Source organism: Bubalus kerabau, chromosome 8 (genome assembly GCF_029407905.1).
Source record: "Bubalus kerabau isolate K-KA32 ecotype Philippines breed swamp buffalo chromosome 8, PCC_UOA_SB_1v2, whole genome shotgun sequence".
NCBI classification, from domain to species: domain Eukaryota; kingdom Metazoa; phylum Chordata; class Mammalia; order Artiodactyla; family Bovidae; genus Bubalus; species Bubalus kerabau.
Window position 1 is genome coordinate 67,882,594 of NC_073631.1, and position 23,989 is coordinate 67,906,582.

At 39.5% G+C, this 23,989-nt stretch overlaps 1 protein-coding gene across 9 annotated transcripts in view; it reads left to right on the forward strand.

Moving 5' to 3' along the window:
- PDE1C (phosphodiesterase 1C) overlaps positions 1–23,989 on the forward strand; it is a 566,144-nt gene that overhangs the window by 473,788 nt on the left and 68,367 nt on the right. For all 9 annotated transcript variants that reach the window (XM_055590470.1, XM_055590471.1, XM_055590468.1 and 6 more), the window contains 3 exons: positions 9,790–9,871; positions 11,880–12,000; positions 14,694–14,869. In XM_055590470.1, the coding sequence (XP_055446445.1) occupies positions 9,790–9,871; positions 11,880–12,000; positions 14,694–14,869 (379 nt within the window). The remainder of the gene's footprint in view (positions 1–9,789; positions 9,872–11,879; positions 12,001–14,693; positions 14,870–23,989) is intronic.

The window sequence follows — 23,989 nt, forward strand, 5'->3', positions numbered from 1 at the left end:
TATAGCCTGACCTTTATATTTCAGCAACACTGTGGTCAGGACTGCTGTGATTACAATTATCTTCTTTTTGAAGGGATGGTTCACAGCTTTTATTTTTTGGCCTTCTGGTCATATGATGTTTGACTCTCACCTACGTTCTGATTCTCAGAATGTTATGGTATTTCTATCCTATGCATTTCTGTTTGGGGGGAAAAACATTTCCTTGTGGTAATTTTTTGTCAAAATATCATCTGAGGTATACTTTTACTTTTTTTCCTAATGGGGTTACCAAATGACAGTCACTATAACCTGCTTCTCTGTTACAATTGACTGGGCTGTTCCTTTCTAGCAGACAAACCCATGTTGTCCAATTCCAAAGCCAGTTGGAGCAATTTGAGTTCAGAAAATTATTTGAGGCTACTGTCCCAATTATATTTAAACTTACTATATCCTAAGATACAGGGTAGTGTTTTCTACAAGAAAAATCTGAGTCTTTAATGAGGATACACTGCTTTAATTTTTTTTGAGCTGCATAGAAGTAGAGAAATAAAACGGTAAATAAATACCTAACACCAAGACTGCTGTCTTCTCAAACCCAGGCAATGTGCACTAAGCTCATCTCAAGAAGAGCTGCCATTAAAATATCTGCTTTGAGAAGTGAGGTCCTGAGGTTCAAGGCAAGATGGCATGTAGATTGTGGGACCGGAACTACAGTTAATTCAAGTTCATATGGTTAATGCATTAGTTCTTGTTAATTTACTGAGAGAGGTTACAGTACAGATTCAGAGACCTCTGAAGTTCCATAAAACATTACATATTAACCAGTCTCAACTCTGTCCCCTAAACTGACAAGAGATATACCCTTTCACCAGTTACTCAGATTTTTGGAAGCAAATTATTCTTAGGATTACTCTCAGGATTCTCATTTGAATGGAGAAATCAGAGAAGGCATTTCTGTGTTCGTTTTTTTCCTTCTGAAGCTGCACACAATATCTGGTGTTGAGGTGGGACTAGAGTTAACTGTACATTAAGCAAAGTTCAGAAGCCCCTCTATTGGAATTCTTGTTCCAGCTGCTCTGTGGCCTGGGACTAGTGAAATCACTGCTCTGGTTCCCAATGGTCTTATCTGTGACTTGTTTCGGGGGATATCGGGGGATTTAAAGGAAGGTTGGACCAGCCTTTTTCCTTAGAGTCCTTCCCACATTAAGTGTTTTCTTCATTCTGCCCATGAGTGCACGTTCTGTCCAACATTCTGTCCAACACATGTACACATGTGTGCCTCTGCTAAGCTGTTCTGTGAGTATGCCAGCAGGTTCCTTATATTCAGCATATGGCTGTCTCCTTACATGGTCGACGCTTGGCCTCACAGAGTGGTTCTCAACGGGAACCCAAGGGGTGAGAGGAACTAACGCTGTACAGGTGTGGCCATGTTGTATATACAAGAATGACTCCAAATTCATTCTTAATTGAGGGTTAATTCTGAGCCATTTTTCCAGAAATTACTTTTCTAATATTAATCTCCATTTCCATTATCATATGCTTTTTTTGATCATTGTTTTTGTAATACACCCACTATAAACTAGTAATTTTAATCTGAAGCTAGAGGTAAATCATGGAGAAGGCAATGGCACCCCACTCCAGTACTCTTGCCTGGAAAGTCCCATGGGTGGAGGAGCCTGGTAGGCTGCAGTCCACGGGGTCACTAGGAGTCGGACATGACTGAGCTTCTTCACTTTCACTTTTCACTTTCATGCATTGGAGAAGGAAATGGCAACCCACTCCAGTGTTCTTGCCTGGAGAATCCCAGGGATGGGAAAGCCAGGTGGGCTGCTGTCTATGGGGTGGCACGGAGTCGGACACGACTGAAGCGACTTAGCAGCAGCAGAGGTAAATCATAGTTAACTCATAAATTTGAGGTATTGAAGTGGTTCCTTTTTTAATTGTGAGAAAGTGAATATGAGAAATTACTTAAACGTGAACATTTTTCCCACTAAAGGAAACCTTATTTGCACAAACATAAGCTTGAATTGAAAGAAAATGTACCAGAGGCAATATGAAAATAACCATATTGGATTTTTTGCCAGTTGGGAATAGAATGTTAGCTCACTGGACTGGAACTATTTTTTTAGCAATTATGATTCAGTAAATTATTTTTATTGACTTAATATTTTAACCCAGATGCCATAAGCCATGGTAAGTAACCCTTGTAGGAGAAATGTTGCCTTAGCTCTTAACTATAGATTTTAAATTGGACAGTTCAAATGGGAAATCTCAATGGGACTGTAGAGTCTTTGAAAAAATTACATTTAAATGTTGGGTTATATTTCAAAATAAGGGCATAGCCTCAGTGCTGATAGACCAGACCTTCTATGCATTGCTGAAAGAGTAAGTTACATCTTCAGTTTTATAACCATATTTTACAAAATCCAAGCCTCTGCCTCAGGTCTTTTTCAATGAAATACTGACTTTAAGAAACTGTGTTTGCCTTTTTGGTAAATACATCTTGAGAAACTCTGGAGATTCATTTCCTAAATATTGCTGTATATTTTTATATTTTGTAAACATCACCTACAGTTCTTTTAATTTCCTCTGTGTTTGTGGTCATTTTCCCATTTTTTGTTTATTTCATATACCAGTGTCTTTTCTCTTCTGTATAAAGTGGGCTGATCATTTGAATATTTGATTATTTCTTTTTTATTTTATGATATAAATTACTGCTTTCATTTTTATTAATTTATTTATTCTGCTTGATTATTATTAATTCATTTCTTTTGCTAACTCCCCAAGTTGGATGTCCAATTCATTTATTTTCATTCTGCCTGTTCAATATTAGTAAATATAAGGCTAGGGGTTTATTTTTTTGTTAATCATGAATCTTTTAGGGTCTGATATGCAGTGTGTTCACAATCATCTTTATTAAATATTTTCTAATCTAGGTTTTGATTTTTCTTTACTAAGAGTTGCTTCAAATGGATGTGTTTGTTTATGTGATTTTCCCAGTGGTAGTTTCCTTTGCTTTCTACTTTTGTAATTGATTTATGACTTATCAAAATTTGCGAGTTTTTCATTGTTTGGGCCTTATTGTGAAATTTGCTTTTCACCTACTAAAAAAATCAATTTTTGTGAATGGTCATGGCTCTTGAAAAGTCAGTTTATCTTCTACTTGCAAAGTATAAAACACCAGGCATATTCTTCCTCCTTATCAATTATGTCGTTTAGGTATTTTATATGTTATTTTTTTAAATGTGATGTTTTGTGGGCTGACAGGTGTTTCTATTATTATTTTCTGTTTCTATGTAGTATAGTTTTTGTTTCCTGAATGTTGATTCTGTGTTATTTGGTTCTTAGATATTCATAATTGCTAGATTTTCATAGTTTATTGAATCCTCTATCATTATAAAGTCTGCTTCTTTGTCTTATCTAATGCTTTTACCTAGAATTCAAATTCAGCTCATTTTAAGAACAGACTCTTGTCTTTTTACTCTAAACTTTTACTTTTAACTTTTTACCCTAACCTTTCAGAGACACTTTTATTTGGATATGTCTTTTAAACATTGCTTATAATTGAGGGTTTTTTTTATGAGCCAATCTAAGATTCTTTTATTATTTGAAATTAACCATATTAACATCTGTTGATATGACAGGAATCTTTGCTCTTAGGTACTATCATATTTTACATTATGATTTCTGTTTTGTGGCTTATTTTTAAATTGTTCACTATATTGGCTGTACCATCTGCTTATTATGTATTTATTTCTCCTGATGACTTGGAAGTTTTATATTATGTTTCTAGTTTTAATATTGGCTAACTTGGTAATGCAAACTTTATATCCTCTATTTATTTAGATAGTATTGATTAAAATTAGCAGGCTTCTACTTCCTCTTGCCTCTTCCCCAACAGCTAGTTGTATCAGCTTGCTTAATTCTTGTAGTCTGTACCTTTGTCATTTAGATATAGCTCTATTCCTTTATATATATCAGGTTTAAATAGTATATTTGCACCCCCGTCTATACATATAAGAAAGCTAGTGCTTATTCAGTACCTCCCAACACTTTTTCCCTTTTTCTTTCATAACATAACTAATTCCTTGTTACTGTTTGTTGGCTGTCTTATTTCTAAATTCTATTTTCTAAGTGAGCATTCTATCTCATATACTATATGCTGTTTCCAAAATATACACCAAAAACAATGTGACCCAGGAAGATGGAAAATAAACAAGTTTGGCAAAAGCATAATTTTTCCAGTTGTTCTTGTCTTGGCTCTACTCAGTGCTGGCACTTTGGCCATGGTTGGTTCATTCATCTATTTTTTGGTCAAAGTTGTTCCTTGAGTGGTGTCTTCTAGGAGTGCTAAAAGCCGCATTTCTGTGTGTTTGCAAGTTTTTCTACTGCTTTTATACTTGGGTCACAGTTTGCTTGGGTAAGAAATTTTTTGAATCAAGTTTCCTTTCCCTGAGGTCTTTTTTGATTGATACTTTTGAACTGTGGTTTGGAAAAGACTCTTGAGAGTCCCTTGGACTGCAGGGAGATCCAACCAGTCCATCCTAAAGGAAATCAGTCCTGAATATTCATTGGAAGGACTGATGCTGAAGCTGAAACTCCAATACTTTGGCCACCTGATGCAAAGAGCTGACTCATTGGAAAAGACCCTGATGCTGGGAAAGATTGAAGGCAGGAGGAGAAGAGGACAACAGAGGATGAGATGGTTGGATGGCATCACCAACTCAATGGACATGACTTTGAGTAAATTCTGGGTGTTGGTGATGGACAGGGAGGCCTGGCATGCTCTTTGCAAGAGTTGCAAAGAGTCGGACACAACTGAGTGACTGAACTGAGGTCTTTTTTATATTTTGTTCAAATGTCTTCCACCTAAGAATGTTGCTATGCAGAGGTTGGAGGTCATGCTAGAATTATTTTCATGTCTAGGTGGTATATATTTTTGCTTATGTGCCCTAAGAATTTTTTCTTTACCTTTGAAGCCCAGTGACATTACTAGGCTATATTTCAATAATGATTGCTCTATAACAGTTTTTCTTGGGGCCTGGTGTGTTCCTTTTCTGTACAAATTCAAGTTCCACTGATGAAACCTTTAACAATTTCCTTTTCCATTTGCTTCCTTCTTTAGGAAGTACAGTTATTTGTATGTTTCCTCTCTTGTTTTTCTTCTCTGTTATTTTCCTTTAAACTGTCTTGTAACTCTCTGATGAGTGGTATTTTTTTTCATTCCTGAATTCCATGTCTCTTAATGTGTTTTTATCAAAAATAACTCTCCTTTGTGCTGCTGCCACTACACTCTTCATTTATGTGATGGTTCTGTTTTTCTTTTCCATGTCTTCCCTGAGCTCTGCTAGGTCCTATTTCCCTGAGCCCTGGTTCTTAATCATTTCAGGAATTTTTTCCCCATCATGGGAGTATGTATGTTTGGCCATCACTTGGTGGCACTGTTTTTTTTTCTGATGAATGTTCCCTATCTGTTATTTTTATTTTTCTGTTCCCTTTTCCATTTTTTCTTTCCACGTAAAGTATCTTTCCATAAGTTTTTTTTTTTTTTTCTTCCTGGTATTGGTATAGTGCTACCTCTTCTTCTCCTTCTCCTTCATTTGATTATTATTTGCCATCTTTGAGTGAAATGCATTATTTTGTGACCAACAGTTTTCAGGAGATAAGTGCCAGGAAAAGACTGGAATAGCAATGTTCTAAGCTGCATGAAGATCATGGGATCTGGTCCCATCACTTCATGGAAAATAAATAGATGGGGAAACAGTGGAAACTGTGTCAGACTTTATTATTTGTAGCTCCAAAATCACTGCAGATGGTGATTGCAGCCATGAAATTAAAAGACACTTACTCCTTGGAAGAAAATTTATGACCAACCTAGATATCATATTGAAAAGCAGAGACATTACTTTGCCAACAAAGGTCCGTCTAGTCCAGGCTATGGTTTTTCCAGTAGTCATGTATGGATGTGAGTGTTGGATTGTGAAGAAGGCTGAACGCTGAAGAATTGATGCTTTTGAACTGTGGTGTTGGAGAAGGCTTGTGAGAGTCCCTTGGACTGCAAGGAGATCAACCAGTCTATCCTAAAGGAGATCAGTCCTGGGTGTTCTTTGGAAGGAATGATGCTAAAGTGAAACTCCAGTACTTTGGCCACCTCATGCGAAGAGTTGACTCATTGCAAAAGACTCTGATGCTGGGAGGGATTGGGGACAGGAGGAGAAGGGGACGACAGAGGATGAGATGGCTGGATGGCATCACCGACTCGATGGAGTTCACTCGTGAGTTTGAGTGAACTCCGGAAGTTGGTGATGGACAGGGAGGCCTGGCGTGCTGCAATTCATGGGGTCACAAAGAGTCGGACACGACTGAACAACTGAACTGAACTGAACTGAAGCTGCATGATTTATTATGAGGTTTCTATGACATGGTGTGTGTGTGTGTGTGTGTGTGTGTGTGTGTGTGTGTGTGTGTGTTAGCCTTTACTTCTTCCCAGTCAGCAGTAGGCAACAGTTGTAGGACGGCTCATGGTACAGTCCGTTATCCATACACTCTTGCCATGCTTATATATTTTCTCATTCAGCATTTTTTTCTTTACTATTTCTTAAAGCTAAATAGGGTTCAGAGTAGCTCTTTACATCAGTGTATGCTGTCTCTCTGGTTTTCCCACATGATGGATGTGGGGTATTTTTCCTATCTGAGTGAATTTTGAAAACCTCTGTTCTTCAAACTTTATCTGGCATCTGCAGCCATAGGCCTTTTCTCTGGGCATCTTACATCACCCTTTCCTGGATATGCACAGCATTTGATAGTTGTTCCTCAATAGTTTTGATTGAGTTTACAGATTTCTCCTGCTATTTGTTTGTTTCTGTTGATTCTTGTTCTGTTTTGAGAGGATAATTTCTGAGAGGGGAGGGCAAAGATGTCTTTACTATACTTATCTTAAATCCAGAATTACAGTAATTTGCTCACACCTCATATTTGTAACTTCTTCCCTGGGAAAGAAGAGTATATATTGCTGCATTTTGTTCAACTTGATGCTTTTGTTGTCTCCCCAATTAATTACCTTTTCTCCACTCTACTGGGAAATACTCTATTGTGATATCACCCAATGATCTTTTGAAGCTCTTGCACTGAGAGATGCAATCTGCCCTGTAAAGTTCCAATACAGAAAGAACCTTTGTTTCTCTTGCTTGGTTTGCTGCTTACAGATAGCTGCCGTAACAAACAAACCCCCGAAATGTAAAATAGCACACATAAAATGAAACTTTATCACCAACTCATGTAAAGTACCAACTTTCTTGATTGGAAGATGGTTTACAATAAGCAGTGCTTTTAGACCCAGACTCTACCATCTGCATGGCTTCCAGGGTGCTTATCTACATCAAGGCAGCAAAAGAAGGAAGGCCATAAAGACAGAAACTTAGGAGATTTTGTAGGCCAGATCTGTGGTAGAGACATACCCCCTCTCCTCTTGTTTTATTATCTAACACAAACTGGCAGAGATTCTGGGAAGTGTAGTCTAGCTATGTGGACAGGAAATAAGGGGAGGTTGTGAACAGTTAACTGCCTAATTGCTCCCTCAGCTTGCTTATCACAAATGTCCAAGTGGCCAAAGGAACTTGAGTATTTCTAACCAAATTCACCTTTTTATTCATAAATCAAGCATTCATTGGGTTCCTTTTGTAGATAGCTTATGTAGATTGCTCAAGTCAGCTATCTTAACCCTCCCACAAGAATGAAAGTTATATATTTTTGTGCACTGTCCTAAAAAAAAAATGAGTTCACTAAAAAAAATCCTTTGTGCCAACTGAGACTCTTGCCCTTTTTTTGGAAAACATTGACCTCTTTAATAAAGAGGAAAGTGAATGAATAATTCCACAAGGGCTATTCATGGAGTCATACAATATTGTATTAGTCAAGCTAGATTCACCTGTAGAAGTACATTCTTCTGTATTAATTTCTGTGTATTTTTTCAAGTTTATAAATGTATCTGCCTCCAGAGGGAATTCAGGGATCACTATCTTCAAACAGGTTTATAGAAATTAGTAGTAGTAGTTATTTAAATTCCAAGGATGTAAGTGATATGGGTATGGGCAAGTCTGTAGAATAAGTTGCTTAATGATGTTTAGACTTTTCAGTAATAAAATTCAAATTAATGCATATCTTAGTAGTCAAGCACTTAGTGTTCTTTTAAGCCACCCCCATTAAAATACACCAACAAAACAATGCATATCCCTGTTTTCATAGGGGATAAGAGTGAGTTTTATTTGTGTTGGCTGAGCTAGCCCACTGAACCATCTGCACAACTACATTTATGTTGTAATACTCTTCCTTCTCATCATATTGCCCAAATAGAAATAGCTTTGGAATAAGTTCTTTTTATCATGCTACTTGAGTGATAGAGCAGCCCTTAGCAAGGCATAATTGGAAACAGAAGGACCATTGTGTCCTATGGTTTGTTAATACAGGAAAAGGGTACAGAGGTAACTAAGCCACTTCAGGATTGTTCCTGAGGCCCTTGGATGTCCCAGCACCCACTGTGAGCCCCACTATTCAGCTTCCTCAGATGCCCATTCCTTTTCCTTCTTTTCAGTAGATCTTAAATGTGCGTGTTAGTTAGCTCCTTTCTCTTTGGTAGCATGCCTTAGAAAGAAAAAACATTCAGTTTTTTAACTAGACCTGGTTGTCGAACTAGCTTCTTATTACTCTTTATTTACTATTAGTTAACTGGTGATATTTATTATAGTCAGAGTGTAACAGTTAGATGTATTAAGTTCAATAAATGTTTCTCAAATCTTCACTTAGTGGAAATAGCTATTGAGAAATAATACTTGTTCTTTGAATTTATTTGTATACATTTTCTCATGTAATTGTCATTGGTATTGATGACATAGGGATTATTATCCCACATTTTATAGGTGATAAAACTGAAATGTAGAGAGGGAAAAATACACTTACTATGATCACACAGGTGGTGGGAGCAAAGCCAGGTTCAAGCTAAAGTCAGTAGCCATTAACCTGAGCAGATCTTTTCTTGTGAATTGAATAAACACAACTTTGTGGCTCTCAGAAGCGTGACCCATTTCCCCTTTCCTCTGGATGCATGACTGAAGTACTGAGCTCTGGTTCAGAGCTGTTCTTTAAAATCATCTCCATCTTTAATTAGACTTTCCATAGCACGTGCTTATGATAGTCTTGCCTTTTGGTGAGATTGAGAACATGTTGGCCAGAGAATCATGTCTTATTATTGTCTAACTTGATAAACAGAAGCAATTATTCACTCCACTACTTTTTTGTTCCACTTTTCATTATCACTGAGCCCTGCAGGGAAGGCCCCAGAAGCACTTAATTCCAGTTGTGTATGCCTTTAGGTAGCATTCGGAGAATGATTCCGAATCAGTCCGGTTAGAATTGGTGTCTCAGGCACTGTCCACAACTGGAGGAGTCTGCAGGCCCAAGAAAGGCTACAGATAGGATGACTGGAGAACACACAAGAATTCTGACTTCTGTGCTGGCTCTCGGCCACCGGATGCATTGCTTTGCTTATTTTCCTCAGGAGACCTATTGCTGCCTGATGAGGCTTTCTGTACAACAGCATGCACTTTTGCAGTTGGATGGAATGATTGGCCCCTGGAGGGCTTCAGCCTCTTGGTGTCTTTTATGCAGAGGAACAGGGTGCAGGACTTACTACATAATGTGATTGTAGTAATGAAAAGAAAGACCAGTGGCCTTGGTGGAAGCTGAAGTTGTGAAGTAAAATGTGGGTGGCTCAGCCTTCTGTTCTTAATTTACTTTGACCTCCTGTTTTTCTAGGGCGATAGAGAAGCAGAGCTGGGTCTGCCTTTTTCTCCTTTGTGTGATCGGAAGTCCACCATGGTTGCCCAGTCGCAAGTAGGTATGTGTTTGCCAATCCACTGATGGAGAGAAAAACTAGAGAAGGGTGTCTGGAAGTAAGCTCAGATGCTCCGCATGATTCTTTGGTAGAACCTGGCTCCATTCTGCTGCTGTGCTTGTGGCTTTGGCTGGTTGGGTTGATGGAGCCACTGTCCCCAACCTCCTTCCTGGAGTGTAACTAGTTCCTGGGAAGATTAGACAGTGACACTGCTATCTCCATCATTCCCTGCCAAGAGATAAAGGGGCTTCAGTCCTAAGGCAATGACAGGAATTAGTGGTGGGAAGCCCATTCTGTTTCAGTCTCACCGTTCTGCATGCAGTACCAAGAGTTTTCTCAATGCTGCTTCCTGTAGCCCACTTTCCAAGACAGCACCATTTCCTGGATGACCTTACTGCCAGGAATGGCTCTTTTAAAATATCTCTTTCCTTTCTGCCTGCCTTCTTTCCTTCCTTTCTTTCAAAAAAAAAAAAAATTAGCACCTTTTTTTGGGTAAAGAATACTTTTTCACTGCTAATAACTGTAATATATGTGCATTATTATTATTTTATTATCAGAATTCTGTTGCTACTTGCATAGGACAACTTTTGTCTTGCCAATTTCATTACAGGATTTTTTTATCATCCTTCACTTCTGTGTATTAAATGCCAGTATCACTTCTATCTTGGTCATTGTAAAGTCAAGTAAGCATTTGTATATTTTCAAACACCGTATCTCCTTTGATTGGCATTTAGTTTCCTTCCACTTTTCATGTCACTGTGTAATGAGTTACCACCATTAGTCCCAGATCATGTATTTTCTCCTGACATGTCACAGCACACTTTCGTATTTTTGAGTTGTTGAGATGATCACTCCAGCCCAACATCAACTGTCTCTCCAGGTGATCTCTCAAAGGTAACATTTCCAGACCTGACCCCTCTCCTGGTTTCCAGCCCTGTTGGCCCTCTTCCATCCAAATGTGGCCCTGGTACATTGAGTCAGCAGGTCTAAGATGAAGTCCACCATCTTTCTCCCTGGTCACACTCTACCCCATTGTCTCTGTTCTCTCTGCCTTCCTGGTGGAAGTCTCTGACAGATTCCACCTACAGGTAGGACCACCTGCTGCTGTGCACGTATCCATGCCTCTGTCACACGCCCACCTTAAAATGGCACTGGATCTCACCTCCCTTACTTTGTCTTTGAGCTTTGTGAAGTGAAGCTTCTAAAATGATTTTCCCAGCGTCAGCCTCCATTGCTTTCTCCCACCCCATCCACCTTGCCAGATTAACTCTCCCAAATAACAGCAGAAAACGTCTTAGTACTATGCTGCCCAAACATCTTAAGGGGCTTCTAGTGCCTATCTAAGCCCTAACCCTAGCTTGGTACTTTGGAACCTCCCTCCCTGAACAGATTCCTGACCCTTCCCAGGCTTTCCCTTTCTGACTCTAAAAGAATTCCTAAGTTTGAGTCATTCCCCAGACACATCCTGCATTTTTCCCTGTCCTGTCTGTCACCTTGCTTATTTCACCCCCTCCACCTAGAATGGATAGCCTTAGGGCTCAGCTCAAATATCACAACCTTCATAATACTGTTTGCAACTGTCACAGTGGGAGGAAAAATACCCTCGTTCCCTTACCTTCCTAGGGGCCTTTCTTTGGGCTTCTCCTTTGGCCCTTTCCATTTTTATGCTCACTGAATTCTGTAAACTTCCAAGGGCAGGCAGGTTGTGTTACAGCTTTTATCACTGTTTTTTACATAATAGATATTGAATTTTCATTTTTAAGCATTTTATTGAACTGTCTACTAAAAAGTTAAAGGAAAGCTATGTAGGGGAAATGGAACTGACTCATAGGATAGTCAAAGCAAGCATTATATTAAATGATTAAGACCAACCTAAGCTCTCCTAATCTAATTTGGCTCTCCTATGTAGATGAATTTTAAAAGAAAGCTACAACTCATCAGTTTGCATGGGAACATTGGAAAGGCCCCAGTTACTATGTAGTTTCTCTGAAACTTTGCTGTTTCTCTCCAGGTTTCATTGATTTCATTGTGGAACCCACCTTCACTGTGCTCACAGACATGACAGAAAAGATCGTGAGTCCACTGATTGATGAACCCTCTCAAACTGGGGGCACTGGGCAGAGGCGTTCAAGGTCAGTGTTGAAGCTTGAAAGCTGGGGGTCAGGGTGGTCTGTGCATGGGGACAGACTTCTTCTGGAAAGCATGGGGGTGGTACTTCTTAATCATGTTTACCCTACCTCCTCCTTATGAGACGTGTCTGCTTCTTCCTTTTTCTCAGAGGAGTCGAAGTTGTACACTCTGTATTCTCCAGCCTGGCCTGTAAGGGGGTGATCAAGGTCCAGGTCATGATAGGTTTCCAGTACTCCCCCACCCTGACTCCATCCATTCTCTCTTTTGGTGGCTTTTCCCACAACATTGTCAGTCACTGCACTTCACCTGCTGTACCCAGAGAATCCTTGTTCCCCATACTCCAGAAGGAAAGAACCATGGATCAGAGTTATCCTATTAAGTAAAACTTTCATTTCTAGGTTCAGGAAGAAAATTAAGTAGAGGGGGAAAAGAGCTGAACTTTTAAATCACCTTCTGCCACAGCATCATTCCACCCATGCATCTGACATCCATCCATCAGTTGAGTCTGACACTGTCCCACAGGCAGTCTTGGTGGCGACATCGCGAAGCGCTGGCGCCTAAGAAGTCTGGCACTTTGCGCCACATTCCGTGTGTTGTGTGTGTCGCTCAGTCATATCTGACTCTTGCGACCCCGTGGACTGTAGCCTGCCTGGCTCCTCTGTCCATAGGATTCTCCAGGCAAGAATACTGGAATGGGTTGCCATTTCCTTCTCCATCAACATCATTAAACGGAGTCAAAGTGTACAGCCTGTGGAGTCATATGGCCAGTTAAACATCCTGACTCCATTCCTACTTAACTGTACCATCTCAGGCAAGTTGCCTCAGTTTCCCCATTTGTGAAAATGTGGATTATAATACTCATAGGTTGCAGGGAGGATTAAGTGAATTATTTAATCTACGTAAGGCCTGTATATAATAGCTCAGTTGGTAAAGAATCCGCCTGCAATGCAGAAGACCATGGTTCAATCCCTTGGTTGGGAAGATCCCCTAGAGAAGGGAAAGGCTACCCACTCCAATATTCTTGCTTAGAGAATTCCATGGACTGTATAGGTCATGGAGTTGAAAAGATTCCGACACAGCTGAGCAACTTTTACTTTCGCTTTCACTTTCACTTTCAAAGCCTTTATAACAGGGTCCAGCACAGAGGAAGTGGCAGCTACAATAATGCTAACCCAGTGTTCACTAGTATTAGATGGTTTGTATTACCTCTAGTACTGCTATCCCCTCCTCCTCATCCATCAAAACCTTGGGCCCTGTCAGAAAGGAGAGCAATGGAATGAAGAAGAAAAAGAATAGAAGAGCAATGAGAGGAAGAAGGACAAGAAGACTAGGACAGAGGGAACCCAGGAATGCTTAAGGTGAAGGGACCTAGTCAAGGCTGCCGACAAAGAGGTCAAAAGCCCCCTGCCTGAGTCCCACACCCCCACAACTCTGCCAGCACTGGGCTGAGATCTGCTCTACTTATCTAGTTAGTCTTGATTGTCATTCAGTGGATTTGTATTTGTGCCAGCCACGACTGTAGTTCCCTGGAAATGTGTGATACTTTAGGCCCTGTGTTCACCTAAATGGAAAGGGAATCCAAAAAAGAGGGGATATATGTGTACATACAGCTGATTCACTTTGCTGTACAGTAGAAACCAACACAACATTGTAAAGCAGCTGTATTCCAATAAAAGTTAATTTAAAATAAGTACACCTTCAAAAAAGTAGTTTCCCAGAAGGGTGGCACTTTCTATGTTTTATATATATGTATTTCTGTATTTCCTAAAGTTGCCTCTGTTTAAAGCTTCAAGTCGTATAATATATTTTTGTAGTTTTATTTGTTTATTTATTTTTGGCTGTCTGGGTCTTTGTTCTGAATGGATTTTCTCTAGTTGCAGTGCACGGGCTTCTATTGCAGTGGCTTCTCTTGTTGCAGAGCACGGGCTCTAGGGCATTTGGGCTTTAGTGGTTGCGCCTCAGGGCTCAGTGGTTGCCATTCCCAGACTGCAGAGCACAGGCTCAATAGTTATGGCACACAGGCTTAGTCGCCCCGAGGCATGTAGGATCTTCCTGGACCAGGGGTCAAACCCATGGTTATTGCATTGGCAGGTGAATTCTTTACCACTGAGCCACCAAGGAGACCCCTCCAGTGGTATTATATTAAAAAACAAGTCTTATGCATGACTGATCTCTCACAGTCTCCATGCCTCTCTACCTTCCCCAGGTACAAGTGGAAGTCCCCTTATTCTAGCCTTGGGTATCTTGGGCTCAGAGTTTCTTGAGTACAGGAGGAGTTGGAGCTAGAGAGAAAGAGGACCAAGTGACTAAGTGACTTGCAAATGTGGTCAATGTAAAGGAAGGTAGGCAAACTGTGGAACCAAATGGAAGTCAAGTTTAAATGGGTTAATTTCAGGAAGTCAAAGACAGAATTCATGTGTGGGAAATCTAGTCATATGGAAAAAGAACATTTGAAATATGGGGACCTTTGGGACTATCAATACTCATGAGACTGAAACCTTTACTGTTTTTTCTGCCAAAAATGGAGAATTTCCCAGCTGTTGTGTATCGAAAATAAAAATGACAAACCTCAGGCCCCAGGAATTTCACAACAGTAACTTGATGTATGTTCACCACTCTTCTCTTAGGCTTGCTTATCAGCACACATTTTCAAACTCTAACCCTCTCTTTGGTATCTTTCTTTTTCATCCTCCAGTTTGAACAACATCAGTTCAACAGATGCAAAGCGATCAGGTGTCAAGAGCTCTGGCTCAGAAGGAAGTGCCCCAATCAACAACCCTGTCATCCCTGTTGACTATAAGAGTTTTAAAGCCACTTGGACTGAGGTGGTGCACATTAACCGGGAGAGATGGAGGGCCAAGGTGCCCAAAGGTAAGCTGATGGGGAATCTTTGTTCATACCACTCAGACCCACTCACAAAGCAAGACGCCGCCACCCCTGATTTAGAAGTGTTGAAAATGAAGTGCAAACTCAGGTTATATATTCAAATTGTTGAATGTTAGGAGAGACCATCTTTTGCTCTTTATTAAATCTAATACTTAGTGCATGAGAGAATGAGGTTGACTTCCAAGCCACCTGGTGGAATGACCTTAGTGCTATATGTCCAGATACTTCTCAAAATGAAGATTGTACAGAGGACCACCTATTTCTTGGTTTCTGCTAGGCCATCTTGTCATTCTTATTTTATGACATGTGGCACATTTATCAGGCCTTTACTCCTTTTATCTACCCCGGCCATTGCACTGGGATAGAAAAAGCTTTAATCTCCTTACATGCATTTTTATCTTTATGTTCTCAATTTCCCTTCAGTTATTACTCAGGCTGACCTTCTGAGATGAAGGTAACTCACAGGTAAACATAAATTCAAAGAAAAGTCATCACTCTTGGTACTATGAACAGAAAATGACTGAGCTCTCTTCTTTCAAAGTCAGAATTCATTTGCGTGTTTGTATTTACCGAGCATGTGCTCCATGATTCGTACGTATGACATGTTTATACTGTAGTCTAAGTAGGAACACATAGCTGTGGTAAGTCTCATGAAGCTATGATGCCTGATTCTAGAGACAGTTCTAGAGTGGATGATTCTAGAGTTCTAGAACCAAGAGGCTAATCTCAGTGGGTTTTGTGGAGGTACACCTTCAACAGCAGTCAGTTTTTGCCAACCTCTGTTGCATGCCTACTGTATATCAGGCTCTGTACTGTGTGTTATTCACCGAGGTGAATATCAGGCATGCTTGTCCTCAAAGCTCGAAGTCTCCTGGGTGGGGACAGGGAGGCATTAGCGCAGAATTTCTTTCCAAGTAGGAATGGGAGTTCAGTGGAAGCCTGTACTCCTCACCAGCACCCACTGACCTTGAGCCCCAGACTTTTATAACCGGCAAGCAAAGTTTTATCACCGGTCACAGCATCCCACACTTTTATATACCCAGTGTCTCTGCCCAAGGGAGAAGGGTAGGAGTAGGTCTTATTCCTCAAATATCTGGGGCGCTGCTTCCAGTGTTGAGAGAGAAGAGACAAGATCACACTGCTGGAGTTATTCAAAGGCCAACATTGTGTCCTGTCCAAGTGGCTTCTCAGTTCAGGTGGGGCAAAGTGTTTATATTTACAGTTCTTTTAAGGCATAGTTGGGCCCTTATCATTTGGGGACGTCCTGAGCTATGGAGAAGAAGCCAGCTCTTCTTCGATATTTTAAGTGTGGCCTCTCACAGTCTATAAGGATGCTTTAAACATTGAAATCCTCCCTGTTGGCAGGCTTTGCAACCAGCAATGGCAGCTACTGCATCATTTTGGGAAAGCAATCTCTTATAATCAATTACACTCATTACACTTGAAAATTCAACTCCTGACAATGCACGATTGAAAGTGGTATTTCAAGATAATTTATTTGCAATTATCTGGCTTACTAAAATTACCTTCTGAAACTAATCACCTGGGAGAGCATTAGACAGTTTCTTTTCTAGAAGAAAATTGGTCCTTTAAGAAGGACAGGTAAATAAACACTGAAAAAGAAGTGAAAGTGTGTGTTGCTCAGTCGTGTCTGACTCTTTGTGACCCCATGACCCCATAGACCCTGCCAAGCTCCTCTGTCCTTGGGATTCTCCAAGCAAGAATACTGGAGTGTGTAGCCATTCCTTCTCCAGGAGATCTTCCTGACCCAGGGATTGAACCCAGGTCTCCTGTGCACAGGCAGATTCTTTAACATCTAAACCACCAGGGAAGACCAAAATTAACACTAATAGTTTTAAAATATGTGAGGCATGTTAATAGAGATAAGCTCAATGGCACCCCATTCCAGTACTCTTGCCTGTAAAATCCCATGGACGGGGGAGCCTGGTGGGCTGCAGTCCATGGGGTCGTTAAGAGTCAGACACAACTGAGCGACTTCACTTTCACTTTTCCCTTTCATGCGTTGGAGAAGGAAATGGCAACCCACTCCAGTGTTCTTGCCTGGAGAATCCCAGGGACGGTGGAGCCTGGTGGGCTGCCATAGGTCTATGGGGTCGCACAGAGTCGGACACAACTGATGCGACTTAGCAGCAGTAGCAGCAGCAGCCTGGTTGAGGCGCTTGGGAAGGCTTCTTGTGTCTAACTAGGATTTGAAGGATGTCTGGGGTTGAGCATGAAGTGGGGAACAACGCAAAAGGGATTGACAAAGGCACAGCCCCCAGGGTTTATGTATGTTTTTTTAGGAGGACAGTTTGGGTATCAAAGCAAAAGTTAGTTGGGGAACGGGAGAATTGAATCCCTACTTGTTCTGTGCTCTTTGGCAAATCCAGGCAGATTCTTTGAGAAAATTCCCTTTGGGGGATAATAATAGACCCTACAGAGGTGGTGCAAAGAACAGAAATTATATAAGTAAAGAATGAGAACAGAGCCTGCACCTGGTTATTGCCTGATAAGTGGTAGCTCTTATTTTGAAAAATTGGAAAAGAAAGTTTAAATGCAAAGTTAAGAAAGTGGTGGTCAAAATGCCAGCGTATAATTAATATTTTATAACATTTTCTGCCTCCCAATAATGCTGTTGACTTGTTGGCTGGTGTAAGAAATTCAGTTTGCATCTGTTTTTCTGTTGGTGATTGGTTTGTGCTGCACTATCCAAGAATGTTTTGTTCATGATTCTTTTTCACCAGAAAATCCTGATTTCAGCAAAGGCTGCCCTGCATTGGGACACTTGAATATATGTTGTTATTAAATTGATCAGAAATGGAATTAAATCTAAGGCTTTAGTTTTTTAATCAACCTATCTAGCTAGGCCAGAACACATAGTTGTTAGGAAAGATTGAATCAATATATATATTTTTTACAGCTCTTAGGACTGAAACTCATTATTCACATACAAAGATATGTAGGCATAACAATTTGCAAGTCTTATCAATATTGATCAGTTTCCATTCAGAATTTAACACTTTTTAAACATGTTTTTCTGGTGTAAGAATAATAGGTGTCTAGGTTACAATGCTGAAATATAAACCAAATATACAAAGAAGAGAATAAAAGTCACTCATTCCAGCAAAACGTAACTATTGTTGAAATTCTGATGTAATTTTTAAAAATTTGATTTCCTATGCACCGTGCTCATTCTCTGTTGCTCAGTCTTATCCAGTCCTTTGTGACCCCTGCCAGGCGGTAGCCTGCCAGGCTCCTCTGTCCATGGGACTTTCCAGGCAAGAATACTGGAGTGAGTTGCAATTTTCTCCTCCAGAGGATCTTCCTGACCCGGAGATTGAACCGTGTCTCCTGCGTTGGCAGGCAGATTCTTTACTACTGAGCCACCTGGGACGCTCCCTTTTGTACATATTCATAAGTAAACATTTTCCCTTAAATTGAGATCATAGTGTAATATTGTATTTTCCTTCTCTGTTTCTGTTTTGAAGATCTTATTCTTATACTAAATATTCTTAGAAAGTGTGATTTATATGGCTACTGTATGGAATACCATAGTTGAACCATCCCTCTGTTACTGAGTATGTTAGTTTCCAATTCTTCATTATTGTGTATAACATTGTTATGAACATCCAAATTCATAAATCTTGAGCCTCCATATGATCATTTATCTAGAATATATTTCTAAATATTGGATTTCTCTGTCAAAGTAGGTGAAAAATTCTAAAGCTCTTGATATATGTTATCAAATTTGTTTCTGGAAAGTTTTTTTTTTTTTTTTTAAACTAGGTGTTCTTCAGTAGACGTGTAGTGAGAGTGCCATTTCTTTATATTTTTTCCCATTATTTTACTCTTGAGGATGTTTACATTTTTATTATTGATTCATAATAACTCTTTGTATATTAAGGATAGCAATTTTCCAGTTGACAAACTGTCTTGCAATTTCTATCCTACCTCCATCCAGTTAGTTAGTCAGTCAGTTTGTCCTATGTCTTTTAACTTTGTTTATGGTCTTTCAAAATACATCTTATTTTTATTTTCCCAGAGATTAGCTTTATATTTTTATTGAGTTATATCTCTGTCAATGTAAATATGAAATAGTATATAATGATACGCCTTTGCAAATGCAAAGGCAAATGCAAAGAAGTTTATTGAATTTTAAAAAATTTCCTCCATTGTCACTCAGTTTTTATTGAAATAATATAAGATTTTCAACCTAGGTGATTATAAGTGAATTGTAAGTAAATTACTATTTTATAATTCCTTGGTGGTTCGGATGGTAAAGGATCTGCCTGTAGTACAGGAGACCTGAGTTCAATCCTGGGTTGGGAAGATCCCCTGGAGAAGGGAATGCAACCCACTTAAGTATTCTTGCCTGGAGAATCCCATGGACAGAGGAGCCTGGCGGGCTGCAGCCCATGGAGTCACAAAGAATCGGACACAACATGTCATAAGAAGAGTTATAATTAACTTATCCTTTAATATTATTTTAAATAATTGCATCAAGTTTTATATCCAACTGAACAGTTATTTTTATTTAACACTATGATTTACTAGTATTTTTGCACATCATTAACATATTTTCCTCATTCTGAGTTTTTAATGTTGACTGAATTTTTCTGTTAGCTGAAGCACTTTGGTTAAAAATTTTAGAAAGATACCATGGAAACATCTTCTGAGTCCTGAAGTGGCTAGGAGTACCTTTATGTTGTACTTACATATTATCAAAAGTTGACTATTCAAAACTAATCTAGTATGTTGGTTGTCTTTTTTAAGTTAGTTTCTCTCCTTTTCTTTCTTTCTTTCTCTGTAGGTAGTTTAGGTAGGCATTTTAGAGAATTATATTAAGAGATAATTAGCCCAATACCACTTTTAAGCAAGAGCCTATAGTATCATAATTTAGAAAAGCAAGTAAAATGAAGAAATCAATGTATTTCTCCAAGACTGCACAGACATTCAATGTGGGATAGAATTAGCTCTCAGGAGGAATGCATTAATAATTTATGGATCATGAGGGATCTGTGCTGCCATAACTCTTAAGCTCCTTGTTTTGGGCCATTCTCATAATGATCACATCACCATACATAGTGTGAACTGAAAAGCAGAAGGAAATGAGATTGAACTACAGCATTTGCTTTCTACTAGTCTAGAAGCCTAGGATGTTAAATCTAAAGCCCCAAAAGTTCATTCTTTACATATATGTCATCTCTGGAACCTGTAATCAGATACAAATTAATTGTTCTATCACCTGCTTTATCTCATAGTAGGAAAGATTTAATGTCATTGATACTTCACCCTGAAAATATAAGGGGATCAGATTACAGTGGAACAGATGTATCTCCTGTAGTTTACTTTTTCTTTTCTTATATATGTGTTTACTTGCTTTTGTCTACTTATTTGGAGTAGTAGAACTTAATGCTGATGGCTGATGTCAGATATTTCAGAGATGTGAGGGAGAGATGGGAGTAGAGTAAGGTTGTATACCATTTCAGAACAATCTACTGAAACACAGTTGCTGCAAGGAAAGGAATCGCATCACACTGATTATGATGTCATAAAAGCTCAGTTCAGTTCAGTTCAGTCGCTGAGTCCTGTCCAACTCTGCGACCCCATGAATCGCAGCACGCCAGGCCTCCCTGTCCATCACCATCTCCTGGAGTTCAATCAAACTCACATCCATTGAGTCAGTGATGCCATCCAGCCATCTCATCCTCTGTCGTCCCCTTTTCTTCCCACCCTCAATCCCTCCCAACATCAGAGTCTTTTCCAGTGAGTCAACTCTTCTCATGCAGTGGCCAAAGTACTGGAGTTTCAGCTTTAGCATCATTCCTTCCAAAGAACACCCAGGGCTGATCTCCTTTAGAATGGACTGGTTGGATCTCCTTGCAGTCCAAGGGACTCTCAAGTCTTCTCCAACACTATGGTTCAAAAGCATCAATTCTTCAGCGCTCAGCCTTCTTCATGGTCCAACTCTCATATCCATACATGACCACTGGAAAAACCATAGCCTTGACTAGATGAACCTTTGTTGGCAAAGTAATGTCTCTGCTTTTCAATATGCTATCTAGGTTGGTCATAACTTTTCTTCCAAGGAGTAAGCGTCTTTTAATTTCATGGCTGCAGTCACCATCTGCAGTGATTTTGGAGCCCCCAAAAATAAAGTCTAACAGTGTTTCCACTGTTTCCCCATCTATTTCCTATGCTACCATTCATTAAGTTAAACATTAATTGCCTATTGTCAGCTGTAATTAAGCCCAAACCGACTTGTTTCTGAAATGTACCACCCCCAGTTGTTTTGTTTTTTTTTTTTGCTAGATTTTCCATATAAAATTGGTCTGACTCAGTTGTCAAATGAATTTTTATTGCTCAGATAATATGTTGTGCTCTTGTAGCAAACCAGAATTTAATACCTTCAGCTTTTATCAAAATTACTTTTAACTTGGGGATATTCTGAATGTTTAAAGTTTGCCACAGATTCAGAGGGATTCTGTGAGGGGATTATACATTATTTTACCTGATGCCTGAGTATAAACGAATTATCTTCCCCCTTGCCCCACTTTCCCTCTCTGAACAGTAAGTACAGTCCTCTTTTTCTTACCTACAGTCAGCTACAATCAAATGACTAATTTTTTCAGGATAGGACTTCAGAGTGTGTATAGTTTCTGTATTTTATACTGACCTAGATTGCTGATGATGGAATCAAGTCAGGCTCATAGGCAGACAGGGTGAATCAAAGCCATTGTGTACATTTCATGTAGAAATCAAGTACTTCATGAGCATCTGCTAGGTGACAGACACTATACCAAGCACTGGGGGTTCAGTGATGGAGGTGACATTTGACCTGTGTTCTTGGGATACTACAGAAGCATGAGATGAAGTCTGGATGAACATGAGAGGAGCCATTTGGGGCCTGAGCCTACTGAGGATGCCATTTCCCTGTCTTCTTCTGCAAGGGTATTCTTTTACTCTCTAGTTGCACCTTTCTGTAGAAATCAGAAGATCTACCATATATGCACATAATTATGTGATTTTGTAAAGTTTTCTTTACCTTTTAAAAAATAATTTTATTTATTTATTTATTTTTGGCTGTGCTGGGTCTTCGTTGTTGCATAGGCTACTCTCTAGTTGTGGTGCATGGGCTACTTACTGTGGTCGCTTTTCTTGCTACAGAGCACAGGCTCTAGGCATGTGGGCTTCACTGGTTGTGGCACGTGGGCTCAGTAGTTGCGGCTCCCAGGCTCGGGAGCGCAGCCTCAATAGTTGTGGTGCACAAACTTAGCTGCTCCATGGCATTTGGGATTTTCCCAGACCAGGGATTGAATTCGTGTCTCCTGCATTGGCAGATGCATACTTTACCACTGAGCCACCAGGGAAGCCCTCCTTATCTTTACATTGTAAATTATAAATACATCCTGTTGGGAAGTAGAATGTCATGAAACAGTGAATTGCAAACATTTAAAATTTAAACCAATGCTTGTCAATCCTGATTGTGTGTTAGATCATCTGGAGAGCATTAAAAATATCCTGTTCTTGCCACTCTCCTCCAGAGTCCGATTTAATTTGTCTGAGATGAGGCCAGTGCATTGGTTTGGTTGAGTGAAGGGGTGGATGGATGAATCAGTGAAAGGATGAATGAAAACTTCTTAATGTATTAAGGAGGACATCTGAGCCAGGCAAATTTAAGGGCAAGAAGAGTAAAATGAAGCCAGAGATCATAGACATGCATGAAGTATAATGCCATAAAGCCCTGTGAACATGTGAATCTGAAACCAAATCTGAGCTTTGTGTGCTTTAGCAGTTGAAACAAAGTGAAACACAATCACATGGATAATGACTCTGGTGCCCATTAGATTAAAAACGCTCTTGTCATCTATGAAAGCCAGATGTTTTCAGGACCAAGACTAACCAGGAGAAATAAAGAGGACCCTTGGTTATGAGGTGTGGGATATTTGTAACACATTTAGAGAAAAAAAATGCAATTAGTCTTTCAGAGTGGAGGTGAAAGACCTTTTGAGTGATTTGAATGCTGGACAGTGAAGTTTCTAGACCCTAAAGCAGAATTGGTCTTTGTTAGGCATCTTCTGTTGGTCTCTGTAGGTTACTTCCTACAACCAAGCTTCATTTCATTGCCTCCAGCTTTACATGTCCTTTGTCACTTGACCACATGACCTGTCACTTTTAAGTTGATTTAACCATACTGGCCAACTCACTGTCCTGGAACATACCAACCTTGGTCCAATCTTATGACCTTACACTTTTTATTTCCTCTGCCTGGAATGCTTTTTCCCTTTATTTTTGCATGGTCAACAATTCATCATTCAAAATTTAGTTAAATCTCCTTCTTCACCTCCTTATGTAACTCTATGTCCTTCACGTATGCTGATCGTTTTCTACCATATTACTCCACTTTCCTTTTTTTGTAAAGCACCTGAAATTTATCTTAGTGATTCATTAGTTTAACTATTGTCTTTTCTACTCCTTAAGTCTTCTTGCTCACTACTGTATTCCCAGTGCCTAAAATGGTGTTTGACACTGTAGTTGCTCAATGAATATTAATTGAATGAATGTATCAAGTTTTTCATGAGTCCTTGATAATAGGCAGTTACCCTATGTGTTTGGTTAAACATAGAGCCAGACCCTTTCAGTCAACCAAATTGTAAATAAGACTGATATCCTCTCATTAAAGAGGAAGACACAGATCAGGATCCCTGGCCATACTCAAGGCCACCTCTCATCTGGTTTGGAGACCAGTTTGGAGACCATATTTTTCTGTGAGGCTTCATTACTCTTTTCTCACTTTTAAATTCATAGACAGTAACCTGAAACTATATGATTTCAGTGGTGGTTTTTTCCAAGTCTTTTTGTTTTGTACTCAATTTTTTTATGTTTAAACTCCAGATCCTAAGCAAATGTACATGAAGCTTCAATTTTTACATTCAGTGAGGCTGTAGGAGAGTTTTGTAATGTCTCTGAGCCTTGATTCCACTTTTGAAAAATAGGGTTATGATAATAGTATATGCCATATAAGGTTGAGAATGAGAGGAAGTAATCCTTAAGAAGCACTTAGTGTAATACCTAATACTGAGGATGCATTCAGGAGAACTTATT